We start from the raw sequence: 18,211 nt of genomic DNA, 5'->3' as shown, positions 1-18,211 counted from the left end.
TCTTTGCTTTTCCTTCTTCAAGATTTACTTATTTTTATTGGAAAGGTAGATTTACAGAGAGAAGAAGAGACAGAAAGATCTCCCATCTGCTGGTTCACTGTCTACATAGCTACGACAGCCAAAACTGCGCCGATCCAGAGCCAGGAGCCAGGAACTGGGTCTCCCATGCAGGTTACAGAGTCCCAAGGATTTCCCAGGTCATAAGCAGGGAGCTGGATGGGAAGTGGAGCATCTGGGATATGAATTGGCCTCTAAATGGGATACTGGTAGTTGCAGCTGGAGGATTAGCCAGTTAATCCAGCACTCTGGCCCCTAGATTCGGCTCTTAACCCTCCTCTATTAATCAGATTCTTACATGTTGAGCAGGTTATCATGCTTTTGTTTCCCCAACAGTTAAATGAGGAAGATGGTACTAGTTACTTGATAAAGCTATCGTAATGACTAGTGGGCTAACACGTATGCAAGCTTTGGTGCAGTCAAGACTAACTACTCCTCTTTAAATCAGCATTCTTTCAGGAAATTCACCACGACAGTATCCATAACCCTGTAGATGCTGCTCAGGTGTAACGCCTGATGGCCTGGGACCGATTGATGACTCCTTAGTCTTTTCTCCTGGGCTACAAGGCCGTCATGAGATGCAATGGAGCAAGAAGGTGGCAGCTGGGCCTGGAATCCCCTTGATTCTACCTGATGGCAGACAGTGTACGCTTGTTTGTATAGGGAACACAGAGAGTGACACCATGAATTATGCATGACACATGGGTCTTTTGTGTTTGTGTGTGTGTGTGCATGTTTGATGAAGAGTGGGGATGTGGTAGTTTGGATGGGAGGAACACTTAGAACAGCATGGAGGAATGGGCCAATTGTTTCCCATTTAGCTGTTCATTTTCCTGCATGACAAACAATTCTACTTCAGGAATGTTGAGATGATCAAATTAACATAAAAGAATGCTTTAGAAAAATCGAAAACTGCTACACTTATGCAAAGTGTGTTTGGGTGATTCGCTTTTACCAAGACATGAGTAGATACAGACCTAGAGGTTTAAGAGCCAGGAAACAGAAACTTAATTTTTCAGAGAGAAGTGACTCCATACCATTTCTGTGAACCGGTCTGCACAGGCCATTCGAACCCATTCTGGAGTGGCTGGGCTTTTCACCATGAAGTCTTCAGTGATGGCTCTTTCTCGGCGTGCTGCGGCCACTGCATCAGCGATGGCAAAGAACACAGATGACCCCAGGAACAACCCAGACTCCCCAAGGCCCTGCAAGGACACATCTCTGCTTAGAAGCTCACATACTAGATGAAAACTACTACAGGACAGAGGCTAGGTATTGCTAAACACTGTGTCCCTAACCCAAAGCATTTTGATAAAACAGATTCTCAAAAAATGTTTTTTTGATTGACTTCACAACTGGAAGAATGCAAGTATTCTTAAAAAACAAACAAAACAAAACAAAAAACAGCCCAGGGCCCGCCATGATAGTGTAGTGGTTAAACTCCTCACCTTGCACATGCCAGGATCCCATATGGTCACCGGTTCTAATCCCGGCAGCCCCGCTTCCCATCCAGCACCCTGCTTGTGTTCTGGGAAAGTACTAAGGACGGCCAAAAGCTTTGGGACTCTGCACCCACGTGGGAGACCCAGAGGAGGCTCCTAGCTCCTGACTTCAGATTGGATTAGCTCCAGCCGTTGCGACCACTTGGGGAGTGAACCATTGGATCAAGATCTTCCTCTCTGTCTCTCCTCCTCTCTGTATATCTGACTTTCCAATAAAAACAAAATGAATCTTTAACAACAACAACCAAAAAAAAAAAAAAAGCTCAGTGCCATCTGAACTTCCAGGACCTTTAATCCTGTCTGGATTAAATCTTTATAGGATAGGGGTGTATATGTTTGTGTGTGTGTGTGTTTGTTTTTGTGTGTTTGTGTGTAGGGTGAGGAAAAAAATTCTAGTTAGTAAATAATGTTCAATCAATTGAACCAGGAAGAGAAAAATGCTTCATTATGACTTTGGGGTGAGGGGAAGTGGGTATTACCAGATGAAAGAATAGGCCTTATTATCACTTAGAAGGTTGCAAATTCATTATCTGCAAGGAACAGGCAGGTAACATAAATGAGTGATGTGAACAGATGGAGAATAATAAGGACTTAGGGGAGTACTATGGTGAAGTAGAGGCAGTTATGTCCTACCTACCAGGGGGGACTGTCCTTTGGTTCTGACTGTTGCTTTCTAGGAATGTACCAAAATGATAAGATCATCATATCAAATCATTCAATTTTTTCAAAAGAACTAAGACATCTATACTTTAAATTTTCTGACTTTTAAAAAAGATTCATTTTGGGCCCGGCGGCGTGGCCTAGCGGCTAAAGTCCTCGCCTTGAAAGCCCCGGGATCCCATATGGGCGCCGGTTCTAATCCCGGCAGCTCCACTTCCCATCCAGCTCCCTGCTGCGGCCTGGGAAAGCAGTCAAGGACGGCCCAAAGCCTTGGGATCCTGCACCCGCATGGGAGACCTGGAAGAGGTTCCTGGTTCCCGGCTTCGGATCGGCGCGCACCGGCCCATTGCGGCTCACTTGGGGAATGAATCATTGGACGGAAGATCTTCCTCTCTGTCTCTCCTCTCTGTATATCTGACTTTGTAATAAAAATAAATCTTTTTAAAAAAAAAAAGATTCATTTTATTTTTTTTGGGAAATCAAATTTACAGAGAGGAAGGGAGAGAGAGAGGAAGATATTCCATCCGCTGATTCACTCCCTAAGCAGCCACAATGGCCAGAGCTGCACCGATGCGAAGCCAGAAGCCTGGAACCTCTTCCTCCAGGTCTCCCATACGGATGTAGGATCCCAAGACTTTGGGCTGTCCTTGACTGGGTTCCCAGGCCATAAACAGGGAGCTGGATGGGAAGCGGGGCTGCTGGGCTTAGAACCGACACCTTTATGGGATCCCAGCGCGGTCAAGGTGAGGACTTTAGCTGCTGGGCTGCCATGCCAGGCCCCTGATTTTATTTTTTAATGCTGCATTACTTGGTTTTATTTGAAACTGTGTATCATTAGCACTTTATGGTAGGATTTTACACTTATCATTTACACAAATTCAAAGGTTTTGCTTCAAGTCTTTTAAAAGAGAAAAACAGTGTAATGGGCCAAGAAACACACCTTCTGGTTTGGCCAGTAGCCACCTGTATGCAACTCAAACTACAGGGACTGAACTCTGGCCTTTAACTACCTTGTAGTTCCCCTAGGAAGTGAAGTCACCTTGCTGAGCCTCTGTTTCACTGTCAACAAACAAAGACAATGCAAGCCCACAACCCTCTGGGTGGCTGGCCACAGCCATCAGGGTCAAGGGTTCTGTCTGTCTTGTTCCTCTTGTGGCAGCTGTGAGAGCAAGGCTCTGAGCTGTCCCTTGCTTTTTCCCCTTTCATTGGTTTCCAGTCCAATGAGAACTCAGTGTTTCCTTTCAGATTGGCTCTGGAGTCATCAACATCATGTATCCAAAGGAAGTCCCTGGGGGATGAGAATGGGATCCAGGGAAGAAATGATGAAATGATTCCAGATAGAATTGGATTCTGTGTTAGGTTTGTTTTAAAATCATGTCACCATCCCTGGTCAGAAGTCTCTCCAAAGATTTTCAAGAAAACGTAAACTGTATGTATCAAAGCTACATACATTTCTTCTCTGAGGGTAGCTCTCCCGTAGTGTGCACCTGGCAAGGCAAATAAGGCCTTAATTTGAATTGGCACCTTCATGATTACAGCCATGATTAAGATTGATGTCTTTGCATTCTGACTGTGCAGTCTGTGCTTGGTACTCTTTGTTGGAGGGACTGTGTGTCTTTGTACTAAAGGCTATTTAGTTCCACTGCTGACTGCTCCCTGGTTGTGAGGGGTGTGTGTGTGTGTGTGTGCGGTATGTGTGTGTAAATTACTCAGGCTTCAGGAAGTTGAATGATTCACCCAGGATCACAGGGAGGAGTGGAGCTGAGGCAGGAGCTCAGGTCATCTGAGGTCTCAGTCCAGGGCTCTGTCCAAGCGGTCACTGCATTCTAAGATTTTGGTGGCATCCTGCCCTCAACCCCATTTACCATTGTTGGCCTTAGGTCCTTAAGTGAAATGTCATTCTACTAAGAAGCTACAACTCTGATGGATTTCAAAGCTTTCTGTGAAAGGGGATGCTAATAAGATGCTGGATCATGATTGCTACTGGGCATACCATTCAGCTTTCCTGCAGCTGGGTGTTTTTCTTGGTTGATTCATCTCCAGCTTCTAGCAGTCTATGATTTGGTCTGGCTCACAATTCACATTTATTTACTTTTTAATTTTGTCCATCATCTCCCATTTACTAAGTTCCCTGCTCCATTATGTGGGTCAGGAGTAGCTGTGTTTACCTTGGATGAATAGATGGTTAGTGGGGTTTGTGAGGATGGCAGCAAGGAGATGTTAAACTCCGCTGGGATGTCAGTGACCGTCGGAATTTTGTACTCATCCGGGCCCCGGGAGTGCAGGACGCCTTCTGGGGAGTAGTACAACTCTTCCGTGGTGTAAAAGCCCATTCCCTGAACAAAGGAACCTTCGATCTGCAGGGAGACAAAGACAAACGTTGTGCGTTGTGTGGTTTGAATATTTGTCCCCCACACACCAGGAGTTAAGTCACTTAAGTTTTATGTTAATTGTGCTCAGAGGGTGGAAATTTAACCCAATCAAGGTGCTTTGGGAAGTTGTTGAGATTAGGTTAGATGATTTGGGTGGAGCCTCCATAATTGTATCCTGGTGGAATTATAAGCAGAGAGACAGAGATGTATATGTATATAATATTTTGAGTGCTCCTCAAAGGCAAATGGGATGGGAATTTGGGTCTGCCAAAACCTTAGGTTATGGTTAATGGATTAGGGTGCAGACTTGGTCTATTTCTGGCGAGTAGGTCTTGGGTCACTGGTGACTTGCCTTTGAAAGGTAGTTCTCCAGACAGTAGTTTATCTAACATGGCTTCACTTCTCGGCCTGCTGGTTTACTGTGACCCTCTATCCACACTGACTCCACTGCACTCATCAGGCCGAGGTTAATGGGGCCAACCTGATCTCAGACTGTGAACTTCCAAGACCATGAGCCAAAATAAACATCTTTTCTTGCTAGGTAGCCTGTTTCGGGTATTTCCTTGTAGTCATGAATAGTTGACTCATACTTTGATGTTGTATTTACTTAACAAGGACTTTTCCCATTTCACAACCACTTTAAGGAAGGGGAATCAATTCAAGGGAGCTTACCTGTCCAATATCAATTGCTGGATTGAGACTGTAGCATGCATCCATGACGATGTCCGTTCTGATTTTCTGCCAAAAGCAAAAATTGTGTCACTAGGAAAACTTGGCTTCAGTGTTTGAATGATGACTCACATGGTCTCCTGTTACTGTGGAACTACCGCTGGTTAATTTATACCCCATGGAACCCTATTACTGTCAGGTCAGACAGCTGCTAAACTCTTAAAGTTCAGTGCCGTATTTGGGACTCTTTTGCTTTCCCAGTCTTCTCCTTCAGTGACTCCAAAGTCCAGGGCATGTGGGTCCACTGAGTGAGTCACTGGATAAATCATTGAGCCTGGTTGTTCCTCTGATTCTCAGCCTGGAATTTTTTGTTCTAACAAGAATCTAATTGCTCACACAGTCCTCATGATGGTCTGATGGGGGTAGACTTGTAGCTATTTTTCTGAGGAGATCATGCAATAATTGTGACATGTATTAATTTGAGGATTTGTAAGCTCTTGGAAGGCAACAAAGGTGAATGTTGAAATCATCTTTGACCTTACCAATCTACCTCCTTCTCTGGGAAGCATCACACTCTTTTGGCCCTACTGCCTTCTTGCTAAGAGGCCCCAGGAAGCTCCTCAGTATCTATTATCCAACTCAGGAATAGCTCTGGGCTTCCCTTCTGCCCCCATTTTCCAGTGGGCTTATTCTGGTAACATTGTCATTCTTTGTTGAGGTTCAAGATTCAGGCTTTTACTTTCTATTGAAGTCTCTGGATTTGGCCTAAATATCTTTAGGCTCAAATTGGCCTCTCAAACAACTACATTGGCCTCTGGATCTAGGTCTAGGTGAGGAAGAATACTGGATAAACTTCCCAGTCTTCAGTTTGCATCTAGCTTGGAACCTGGTATGTGCTGTGTCATGGCTGTTAGACGGCAGAATGGTGACTGCGCATTGACACTGAATGGACACAAGCTTTAGTTCACTAACCATGGTCAGCAGCAGGAAACCTGCCATTTAACATCTCTGATTTCAGGGCCAACTTCTTGCATAGTACGCTAAGCTTCCTCCTGTGATGTCAACATTTCATATGGTCACTGATTCTAGTCCTGGCTGCTCTCCTTTTGAGCCAGCTTCCTGTTTATGACTTAGGAAAATAATGGAGATGGCTCTAGTCTTTGGGTCCCTGCACCCACGGGAGACCTAGAAAAAGCTTCTGGTTCGTGGCTTTGGATTGGCTCAGCTCTGGCCATTTTGGCCATTTGGGGAGTGAGCAGCAAATGAAAGATCTTTCTCTTTCATTATGTCTCTCCTCTCTGGAACTCTGCCTTTAAAATAAAAATAAAATAAACCTAAGAAAAAAAACTTTAATGTCTCTTTGATTAAAAGATATTTGGGGTGGAGTGGCATTTGGCACAGTCACCACTTGGGATAATTCTATGTTGAAGTTCCTGGTTAGAGTGCTGGCTCCTCTTCTGATCAAATTTCCTGCTAATGTATGCACTGGGAGCCAGCATACGATGACTCACATATTTAGGGCCCTGTCGCCAATGTGGATAACTTGGATTAGGTTCCAGACTGCTACTGGTTTCAGCCTGGTCCAGCCTTGGCTGCTGCTGGCACTTGGAGAATGGATCAGCAGATGGAAATCTCTCTGTCTTTTTCTTTTTAGCCTTTTAAATAAAAAAGAGGGAAAACCAATGTTTTTTGTTTTGTTTGTTTCAAGAAATAAGCTATTATTTGTTTTTAAATGTTATTTATGAGAGAAAGAGGACTATCTCCAATCTGCTGGTTTACTCCACAGATTCACACAATAGCTGAGGCTGGAAGCCAGGAATTCCATCCAGGCCTCCCACATAGATGTCAAGAGCCACAACCTGATGGCTTTCAGGGTGTGTGTTAGCAGGTTAGATGCCTTTCTGAAGAGATAAACTATTTTAAGGCAAGAAAGTGATACTGAAAACTTAAATCGAAAATGTAAACTGAAAGGCAAAAGGAACAGCATTTTTTTTTTAACTTTTCTTGAACATTAAATTCTGAAAGATTCCCACAAGGCCATCTATATTGCAACTGTCAGATGCTTTTATCTGTCAGGTAGAACTGACAGATAAAAGCACTATTTTCTAAATATTTCATGGGACATATTTATAACAACATTGTTTTTGTTTATCAGACATTCAAATTTAACTGCACAGCCTGTATTTTCATTTTGTTTTTATATTTTTTTTTATAAAGATTTATTCATTTTATTACAAAGTCAGATATACAGAGGAGGAGAGACAGAGAGGAAGATCTTCCGTCCAATGATTCACTCCCCAAGTGAGCCGCAACGGCCGGTGCGCGCCGATCCAAAGCCGGGAACCTGGAACCTCTTCCGGGTCTCCCACGCGGGTGCAGGGTCCCAAAGCTTTGGGCCATCCTCGACTGCTTTCCCAGGCCACAATCAGGGAGCTGGATGGGAAGTGGAGCTTCCGGGATTAGAACCGGCGCCCATATGGGATCCCGGCACATTCAAGGTGAGGACTTTAGCTGCTAGGCCACACCGCCGGGCCCTGTTTTTATATTTTAAAAAGCTTTTTGAAGTATTCTTGCAGTTTTTAAGTTTACTTGTTTATTTTAACAGGAGAAAGAGAGGAAAAAAAGAAAGAGAGAACTTTCATCTGCTGTTTCACTACCAAAATGGCAACAGTAGCCGAGGCTGGGCCAGGGCAAAGCCAGAAACCAAGAGCCGTATCCTGGTTTCCCACGTAAGTGACAGGAGCTGAAATTCTTGAGCCATCATCTGCTGCTTCTTAGATGCATTAGCTGTGTGCTGAATTGGAAATCAATCAGGCACATTCAAAATTCATATTGATATGGAATGCAAGCTTAGCCCACACACCCTGTATTTTCACTGGTTAAATCTGGCAATGTGACTGTTAGGGCAGAGAATCAGAAAACAGCTTTCTATCTAGCCTGGAGCCAGAAATGGGTTGCAGGTGTGCAGAGGTACTGACACCTGCTCTTTAGGGGGCCTGCAGTAGGACCCTCAGGCTTGCCACCTGCCACTGTGGCTTCTTTGTTTGCCACACTGTGCTGTGCAGGTATCATCATGTTATGTGTTCTGAGATGTATGAAGCATTAGGAATCATGATTTAAAAATAGTTATGATCAATCTGTGATTATGCCAATTTACTTCTTAAAAACAATCTAGTCAAAAAGAGGACAATATTAACAGGATGCACTTGAGTATGAGAACAGTTTCCCCAAAGATGTTCCTTTATTCACTGTATTTTTTTTCAAATCTTACTCATGACTGAAGTGATGAAGTTAACTACCAATGGGGGCAATAAAAGATATTTTGGTAAGTTTCATTTGTTAATATTTACCAAAACCTAGCTAGTTTAAGCAAAGGATTGATTCTATTTTGGCGCAAAATGGCTCAGATGATGCTGGAATAATTGGAATATGGGATATGGAGCTGTCTTTGGTACATTCTGTAAAATTCCTAATAGTTGACTATGGTGTGGGTTATGCTTGATCCAATTTGAGTTTCTGTCATTGCTCAGGTCCCCAGCACCTACCTGCAGTATAATCATGGGCTTTTCCTTTATGACACAAGGCATTAACTCTGGGCTAAATGTGGCTCCTTGCCTCTAACAGGTGTCTTTTGAGCACTCTGTTAAATAGCAAACATATTTTCATCTCTTCCTCTTCCACCCAAATCTACTCTGCGGAGGTTAGTAAAACCCTCAGGATAACCAACTTTGGGGAAACATTAGCACAGTGCTGTATGTGTTTACAACATTTGCTCAAGACTATTTCATACGAAGTATGTTCTCCTTCCTTTAATAATAAAATAATTTCCTGGGAAAAAACTTGGAAAAATGATTTTTGTCATCTAAAATGGAATATGACAATTTAACATCTTTTAGGTTGTCAAACACACTACCTTCTCTAGTACTACATTTTTGTTTTTGTAAGTGGGGAATTCAGATCTCTGGACATTGCCATAAATTTAAAGACTCTTGTTCTTGTTGTATGAGCATTACATAACGACTCAGGGCTACTTCCTGTACAATGCAATTATGTTGTTGTTTTAACTTGAGAGGAAAGTTAGACTTGACTTACTTTGTGCGCACCTGTCAAACAGTCAATTTCAACCTCAGAGCAAGAGGCTCCATAGACGTAGTATGGGAATGGATCTCCTTCCCCCTTGTCCCAATCCATGAAGGCCTTGTAGCCCCTAAGGAAGGAAATAAATACCTTTAGCCTGGGGGTGGAAGGTACAGATAATGTGGAGTGATTAAAAAAAATATTGAAGTTTTATAGTAGCATTTCATTCAATCCACTTTCATTTGAAGTTCATAGCTACCCTGTACTTGCTGGTACTCCTGGTACTCCAGTTAGGATGTCAAAAGTGAAAGATGCTAACTAGCTGCACTGTCTTGGACTCCTTAGTACAACTGTTAGCTTGATGCTGTAGGGTTTGAGCCTTAGTCCTGTCTGCACGTTTAGAACTCCAGTTGATTTTTTATCAGTCTTTCCAGAGGGATTTCGTAAACTGTGGTAACTAAACAAACATCACGGGGCTGAGTAATTCAAGACTGGTTAAAAAAAGAAGAGAGAACCGAAAAGCTTGTAGTGCAATGTGCTGATGGCCAGTGGAGGAGGTCCTCAGAGTGCTGTCTTGATCACTTTACGTAGAACTGAATTTAAGTATTCAGAGCTCAGCACACATGGCAGTGGGCTGGCTTGTTCTCTCCTTCCTCTTTTTCATGAAGACTTGTCTTACTGTGTGTATGTGACTTGGCTCATGGTACTGTAAAGTTAATGTCCTACACCTCTTCAATTCGTCCTTCAGCTCTTTGTCCACTGCATTCAATCAGCACCAGTTCATGTGGGCCCCCCATGATGCCCAGGAGTGATTGGTTATTATCCTGTCAGTTTCCTCCTGTCCAATAAGGAGCTTGAAAGCAGAAAGGTTTCATGTGAGAGACATCCATGGAGTTCAGTTACCAGTTACTTCTAATATATTTCTTTTTTTAAAAAAATATTTTATTTTATTTGAAAGGCCAAGATACAGAGACAAAGAGAAAATAAAACCTTCTATCCACTGGTTCACTTCCCAAATGGTTGCAGTGGCCAGAGTGGAACTAGGCCAAAGCTGGGAGTCCGTAGCTTCTTCTGGGTCTCCCATGTGGGTACAGGCACCCAAGCGCTTAGGCTGTCCTCTACTGCTTTCCCGGGCCATAAACAGGGAGTTGAATGAGAAGTAGAGCAGCCAGGACTTGAACTGGTGCCCATATGTGATGTTGACACCACATGCAGAGGATTAGCCGGATACATTGCCTCACTGAGTCCTCTGATAATCTTTTTACTATTCACAATAAGGAATAAAAAATAACAAATTGGATATTGCATGTGAAAGTGGGTGTTTTTGGCTTAATTGGGCATTTTTATGACTTAATATTTCTTTGGACATAATTCAAAGATCTGTATGGAATTACAACATTTTGGACCATAAGGGACCTCAACAGAGAACTGATACCCAGACTGACTGTGTTACCTCATTTCTGCAAGTAAGTCAAGATATTATTGTAATTTTTACCTGAAGTATCCAGTGGCTGACAGACTGATTCTTTTCTCAAATGCAGCTTCAATCTATAGGGTTGGCATAATTAGCCCAAATAAAGTAAACACATCATCTGATGAGTGAAAATGCAAATATTCTGTGTATCAAAATTGATATTTGAGTGTTGTTGCTGGTGCTTTGCTACCAATAATACAGCTTATCCTAATTTGGTTCTTCCTTAGTTAACGTTCTGCCTATCTCCTCTGATGGGATTTAAAAATCTGTACTGAACAGAGACTCAAATCCTGCTCTAATAACCCATGTACAGGTCCTTAACTCACAATTATTTTTTTAGATCTATTTATTTTTTATTGGAAAGGCATATTTCTAGAGCGAAGGAGAGACAGAGAGAAAGATCCATCCACTGACTCACTCCCCAGTCGGCTGCAATAGCCAGAGCTGAGCTGACCCAAAACAAGAGCGAGGAGTTTCTTCTGAGTCTACCACGTGGGTAAGGTCCCAAGGCTTTGGGCTGTCCTCTACAGTTTTCCCAGGGTAAAAGCAGGGAGCTGGATGTGAAGTAGAGCGGGACACAAAGTGCTTGCAAAGGAAGAATTAGCCAATTGAGCCATTGTGCCCGACCTCACAAATCATTTGAGGCTTCCATTTTCAAATGTTGGAATTGTAGTAAGTAAGCGTAGCATTTGATAAAGATGGATCAAATGAATTATTTCCCGAGACATTTAGTTTTCCTTCTTCTTGCTCAAAGCATCCACATACTTTGTGCCTTAGGAAGGCACAGAAGTCTTTTCTTTCTTTTTCCAGCTTAGGTAAAGTGGGTAAGACCTGGCTATTCTTCACTATGTCTGTTACTCTTCCCAGTGGCTGTCTTCCTGTGTGCCTTCACCACTTACCCATTGTATATTCTAGAGTAACCTTCTCAACCTTTGGTGACCGTATCCTTTCACAGAATCCACTCAGCTGGTGAAGAAGCTTGGAGCATGGTCCATCACTGTGCTAGGAGCTTAGAGGAACTACCTCTAACTGCAGTGGCTGTGCACACCCTGGGGGCCCTCATAGCACTGGCTTGCATTACACTCACCCAGTCTTCCCAGGAGCCTTCTGGATTTTTTCTAATGATGGGCTCAAGACGTTTCAGAAGGATCTGGCAAGCATTCTTAAAGGAATAAAGAAAATTCACGTTAGAGAAGAGCTAGCAATTCAGATTTGTGTGAAAGAATATACACTGGTTATTGATTAAGTCTGCGCATGCATATGAAATGCCTGACTCTGATGTGTTAGTCACACAGAGCAACACACAGCCCCTGATCTTGTATCAGTGACTGCAGGGTTTCTCCTTCGTGGTTCATTCCTGAGAAAATATAGATTAGCTGAATTTCTGCTCTCAGATCCTCTTTCTTAGGATATTCAAGTTGGTTAGTAAATCACTAAGAAGATAGGTTGTGAGCACTCTGATACATTCATTGAACCATGACTGTTTGGCTGAAGTTTGGCCTGCCCACCTTCCTGTAAGAACCCGTGCCAGAGGACACTTGCACAGCCTTTCATGACTTGGTCTCCAAGTTCCTTCTGTCCTTCTAAAACCCCCAGTGACAGACTGCCTGTTCACAATATCCATTCTGCCATTCCTTTCATTTAAACAATGTATTGTTTATTTGAGGTTAGAATTACAGTGAGAGAGGAGAGACAGATTTATCTTCCACCCGCTGTTCACTCCCCAAATGACTGCAATGGCCATTGCTAAACCAATCTGAAGCCAGGAGCTGGGAGTTTCACCTATGTGTTCCACATGGGTGGTGGGGGTCCAAATACCTGGGTCTTTCCCATTATCCAGTTCCCAACCTTCCTTGCAGCTAGACCTGGTCTGACACTGATTCTGTTGATGGATTATGACTGGAAGTGACTGCCATCACATACAGGTCTGGTCCATGTCTTCCTCTTGGGATACTCTATGCTTGTAGGAATAAACACACTCAGGATAAGCCTGAAGATCGCATACTGCAGCCAGCAGACTGCGATCAGCCTGGGTGCTTGAACAACCAGATGTTTCCTCTAGTGCATATGCCAGAAAAAGACTGCTGCTGCCTGCAGCATTATATTCTTGGTTGATGTGTCACCCTAGTTCAGCCCAACTCTAATACCCTCTCCTGAGCTTTTGGCTAGCTGAAGGCTGTGATTAGTGACAAGGATGACTTCTCTGAATCCAACTACTGTGTCTGTATCCAGCTAAAAAAGTCAGGGACATGGGGCGAGTCTCTTGAGAGCAGTCAGATGGGAGGAGTTACCTGCACTGCTCTGCCATTGACGTCTGCCCCGATGGATGCTGCTGTAGCAATTGTGTTTGGCACTGTTGCTGTGCTGGTTTCACAGATGTGCAGGTAAGACATGGGTATTTTTAATTCATGGCTGGCCACCTGTGAGAAAAAGAATGTTTTTCAAGTTTAGTAAGGACTTCTAGAAAGATTTGAGCCATTCCTTTTCTTAATAAAGTGTTACAATTTTATTACATCTATAATATCCTTTGAAGTTGAAAATAATCTGTTTTATAAGCATCAGAACTATTTTATAGTAAGGTCTTACACAGATTATTTAAAGGGCTTTCTTGGTAACATTTCACAGTGGTCCTTCTTATAGCACTTAGTGCATTTAAGATATGAAGGCTTTCCTTTTTCCTAATTGCATTGTGCAAGGAATAGTCCAAGTTGAAGTGCTCAGGCACTTATTTGGTTGCAGTGGCTTGAAAGGGCAGGGGGGAAGAGCAGAGGGATAGAGGGAGGGACGGGAAGAGACAGCAAACACACAGTTGGGATTAGATGGATTCATTGACTCAGTTCTGTCTCAGATCTGATAGTGTGAGTTGTAGATGGATTAGGATGGCCATGAAGACCTGTCCTTTTTTTTTTAAAGACTTATTTATTTTTATTGGAAATTTAGATATACAGAGAGGAGGAGATATGGAGAGGAAGATCTTCCATCTATTGATTCAGTCCCCAAGTGACCGCAATGGCCAGTGCTGCGCCGATCCAAAGTCAGGAGCCAGGAACTTCCTCCAGGTCTCCCAACAAGGGTGCAGGGTCCCAAGGCTTTGGGCTGTCCTTGACTGCTTTCCCAGGCCACAGGCAGGGAGCTGGATGGGAAGTGGGGCTGCCGGGATTAGAATTGGCGCCCATATGGGATCCTGGAGCATTCAAGGCAAGGACTTTTAGCTGCTAGGCCACGCTGCCGGGCCCTGTTTGCTCTTTCTTAAGATTGATTTGAAAGGCAGAGTTTTACACACACACACACACACACACACACACAAAGTTCTGTCTGTTGGTTAACTCCCCAGCTGCAATGGAGCCAGGAGCTTCATCTAGGTCTCACAGGTGAATGGCAGGGGTCTAAGCACTTGAGTCATCTTCTGCTGTTCTCTCAGCTATATTACCGAGAGCTGGATCAGGAGTGGATCATCCAAAACTCGAACAGGCACATATATGGGATGTTCCCATTTCTCACATTTCCTAGTATTTACTTCTTAGTTAAAAAAATATTGATTTGAAAGATAAAGAGGGCACACACACACACACACACACACACACACACATACTGATCTTCCCCAAATGCTGGCAACAGTCAAGACTGAACCAAACTGAAACTGGGAGACTGAAACTCCATCTGGATCTTCCAATTGAGAGGAATGGATCAGAAGTTGAGGCATTGGGACTTGAACCAGGCCCTTCTGGGATGTGGACATCTCAAGTTCAGCCTTGCCTACTGACCCACGATGCTCTTCCCATTACTGTTCACTCTTGCTCTTTTGTTCTTGGGGCTGGCACAGTGGCACAGTATGCTAATGCTCCACTTGCAGCACCGGCATCCCATATGAGAGACAGTTTTAGTCCTTCTGCTGTCCTCACTACCCACTGTCTCCACTACTAGAGCTAGGCCACACCCTCGGAGGGTTTGCATCTCAGTCATTGTCAAGCCGCTTTTCAATTATGTAGTCAAGGTCTTAGAGTTTGCATGTAGAGATCATCATTTGGCCTAAAAGATGGGCCCCACATTTCATTCACCAGCAATGCACAGAGAGGCGAATGGTTTAATTGCATATATCTCACCTGTAGCATTTTGGTGTGAATACCTTGTCCCAGTTCATTGCCTCCATGAGTGACCAACACAGACCCATCTGTATAGACGTGGACGAGGGCAGCAGCCTAGGAAAACAACCCAGAGGCATTGTTCAGTGCAAGCTGGCCTCAAGTGGGAGTCAGTGCAAAAGGAGGGATCAAGCGCCAGTACCACTGCACAGAAAGGGTCAAAAAGGCCAAGCTTCTGTGGCAGGATTGGAAAGCCTTGTTCTTGTGCAAAGCTTAACTGTAAAGATAATTCCTACTTCAGAACCTGGTTTAAGGGGGAGCCCCTAGGAGCTTAGGGCAGCAAATCCAACTGTTTCAATGTGACTTACCTGCTTAAAAGCAATGGCTGATCACTAAATTAGCTAGTTGAATATGTATGTACTTTTAATATTTATTTTATTCAAAGGGCATATTTACATAGAGAAGGAGAAATGGAGACACAGAGAGAGAAGGACAGAGAAAGAGAGAGAGAATCTTCCATTTGCTGGTTCATTCCCAAAACGGCTGCAACAGCTGTAGCTAAGTCTATCAGAAGCCAGGAGCCAGGAGCCAGGAGCCTATATCTAGGTCTCCTATGTGACTTCAAGAGGCCAAAGACTTGAGCCATCTTCTGCTGCTCTCTCAAGCCGTAAGCAGCAGCTGGACTGGAAGAGGAACAGCAGGGACATGAACTAGCACCCATATGCAGTGCCAGCACCACAGGTTGAGGATTAGAGGGCTGTACCACTGCACTAGCCCCTAGTTGTATATTCTTTAACATTGGTGTACGGCTCATGCCAACCCACAATGAACTCTAGGTACACAAAGATGAATAAGACGTGGTTCTTTTTTAGATGGCGTACACAGGCTGGAAATGCAGTGTTTGTAACACAGAGAGACCACTGAGATCCCACATCTGGCATCAAAGGTCTGTGAGAGTGCAAGGGCTGCTTCTGTGTTGCTCCATGAAACGTTCCTGCTCAACAGGAGGGAGGCCTTGGGCCTTCAGTCTCTGGACCTTTCTCAGCCACAACCTGATCTTGCTCTTCCCACCTGAGTCTTTCCCACTGTACTCTGCTGCTTTCTCCCTGGCCCACTCCTCCTCCTGTTCTTCCCTGTGATCTCAACCTTCTGACCCACAGCTCAGTGTCTGTGCTGTAAGAACTTGACCATGCCATGTGCCTTCTCACCTAGGAAGGCTCGACAATCTCCTTCCTCTTATAGGAAGTAGTGGGTGGAACAGTGCCCCTCCCTCTCACCCCAATTCCTGTACACCTGGAGCCTCAGGGTGTAAATTTATCTGGGAATTGTCTTTGCATATGTGATAGTGAAGAGAGTCACATTGGAGTGTGGGTCTTCAGTTTCAAGGCTGGTGCCCTGTTTAAAGGCCACGTGAAGGGGAAGGCATGATGGCTCAATCGGCTCATCTTTTACCTTGGATCCCATATGGGTCCAGTTCGTGTTCTGGCTGCTCTACTCCCATCCACCTCTCTGTTTATGGCCTGGGAAAGCAGTAGAGGATGACCCAAGTCCTTGTAACCCTGCACCCACATGGGAAACCCAGAAGAGGATCCTGGCTTCAGATTAGCTCATCCCTGGCAGTTGCAGTCATTTGGGAAGTGAACCAGTGAATAGAAGATCTTTCTCTGTTTGTTCTCTCAGTAAATCTGCCTTTCTAATAAAAATAAAAAGGCCATGTGGAAAAAAAAAGTGATGATTGAAGTGATGCTGCCACAAGCCAAGGGATGCCAGGAGCTACTAGGAGGTGGAGGGTGCAAGGAAAGAGGCCTCCTGGGAGACTTTGGAGGGGGCCTGGCCCTGGCTCACATCCTGATTTTGAATTTCTGGCTTCTGGAACTGCGAGAGGATCAGCGTGTGACTGTCAGCTCCACAGGGAGTGGTCCTTTGGCACCAGAGCCACAGGAGATTATGCAGGAGGGAACAGGCTCTGCTCTGAGTGTTTCACCAAGCTGGGGCATCAGGGTTGGCACAGCTTTGTGTCCTGCAGAGGAGGCGGAATAGGCCCAGGCATGGGGACACTGCATGTGTGTTTGGTGCATGGAGGCATGGCAAGGTGGAGGCAGGTGGCTGGAGTCTGTCTGGGTGCCCTGGGATGCCATGCAGGACCCTGGAGTAGCTGCAGGAATGACTCCCTGTGGGCCTTTCACTCCCTCTGAGGACAGTGCTCTGACTGCTTGTGCCTTCAGCTCCTAGTGTAGACTCTGGATGGAGTGCAAGTAGAACTCTGTGGGAAAGGAGGGGTGCTTTCAAATGGAGAGAAAGTCACTGGGGGATGGGAATTTGTTTTGCATGTGTGGTGAGATGAGTGGATGACAGAGAACAGGCTGCGGTTTAGGTTGGGAGCAGTCATAAGGAGGAAGGTAGATGTGGCCAAATAAAAAAGACATGGTTTTTGTCACTGGATCTTGGTGGAGAGCTCCTAGAATTTGGAATGTGCTGTCTGTAGTCTGCCAGTGAGGTGACTCATGGGGTGGGGTCCAGAGAGCTTCAGGATGGGGCGGGGAGGAGGCTGATCTTTCAGGACCACGTCATGTCCTTAGAGGACTAGAGATGGAGTCTCATCCCCAACATTTGATGTTCTAATCACATCTAAAAGGAGACCCCCCCCATAAAATCCTCTAATTATGTCTAAAAGGAGACCCCCCCCATAAAACCCTGGATGATGGATTTGGGAAACTTCTGCCTTGGTGCAGGTAGGGCTGGGGCTTCTGGGAAGGCATTGGCTCTGGAGGGAGGGCAGGGAGAGGCCCCTCACCTCTCCCACCTTGCCTTCTGCCTCTCTTCTGTAGGCTGATGCTTCGTAATAAAGTGGTGATGATTACAAGTGAAGTGCTTGGCCTAGTTCTGTGAGTCATCCCAGCTCACTGCCAACTCTGTGTGGGGGTAGTGACAATCCCCAAGATAGCCGTCAGCCAGAGAGAGGAAGTGGGAGCCGCCTTGGCACCCTCTTGGCAACTAGTGTCTCAAACTGGGCACTGTGTCTCCCACTGTGGTGGGAGACAGCCCTCTGCCCATGGGGGTCTGTGCTAGCTAGCTCTGGGAAGCTAGTGTGAGAATTGAATTGCTGGACAGCCCATGGGTGGTAGCAACTTGGTTTGGAAAAGATGGAGTACTTGGTGTTGCAGAGAACTTCACATGTGCTACAAGCAAGGGTCACTGATGCCCTAGCCATTGACTCAGTCTGGCTGTTGATGTGGCCAGCCTTCCTGCACCTGTTCATAGACAGGATGCTGGACCTGAACCAGAATGTGATCCACAAGCCCAGGGAAGCTCATTCCA

At 44.8% G+C, this 18,211-nt stretch overlaps 1 protein-coding gene and 1 long non-coding RNA gene across 2 annotated transcripts in view; one reads left to right on the top strand and one right to left on the bottom strand.

Annotated features, from left to right (window-relative positions):
• The window catches only part of LOC101522091 (aldehyde oxidase 2), a 75,525-nt gene that overhangs the window by 10,864 nt on the left and 46,450 nt on the right, over nucleotides 1–18,211 (bottom strand). Inside the window, exons 27-34 of the mRNA XM_058664805.1 lie at nucleotides 14,915–15,010; nucleotides 13,103–13,231; nucleotides 11,899–11,973; nucleotides 10,833–10,885; nucleotides 9,353–9,467; nucleotides 5,264–5,329; nucleotides 4,388–4,576; nucleotides 1,095–1,262 (exon numbers count right to left, since the gene is read on the bottom strand). Of these exons, the coding sequence (XP_058520788.1) occupies nucleotides 1,095–1,262; nucleotides 4,388–4,576; nucleotides 5,264–5,329; nucleotides 9,353–9,467; nucleotides 10,833–10,885; nucleotides 11,899–11,973; nucleotides 13,103–13,231; nucleotides 14,915–15,010 (891 nt within the window). The remainder of the gene's footprint in view (nucleotides 1–1,094; nucleotides 1,263–4,387; nucleotides 4,577–5,263; nucleotides 5,330–9,352; nucleotides 9,468–10,832; nucleotides 10,886–11,898; nucleotides 11,974–13,102; nucleotides 13,232–14,914; nucleotides 15,011–18,211) is intronic.
• LOC131480392 (uncharacterized) overlaps nucleotides 1–18,211 on the top strand; it is a 38,355-nt gene that overhangs the window by 17,648 nt on the left and 2,496 nt on the right. The gene's annotated exons all lie outside the window — the stretch shown is intronic.

Source organism: Ochotona princeps, chromosome 5, assembly GCF_030435755.1.
Source record: "Ochotona princeps isolate mOchPri1 chromosome 5, mOchPri1.hap1, whole genome shotgun sequence".
Lineage (NCBI taxonomy): Eukaryota > Metazoa > Chordata > Mammalia > Lagomorpha > Ochotonidae > Ochotona > Ochotona princeps.
The sequence above is the reverse complement of the archived record's forward strand: the minus strand, read 5'-3'. Positions and strand labels throughout refer to the sequence as shown.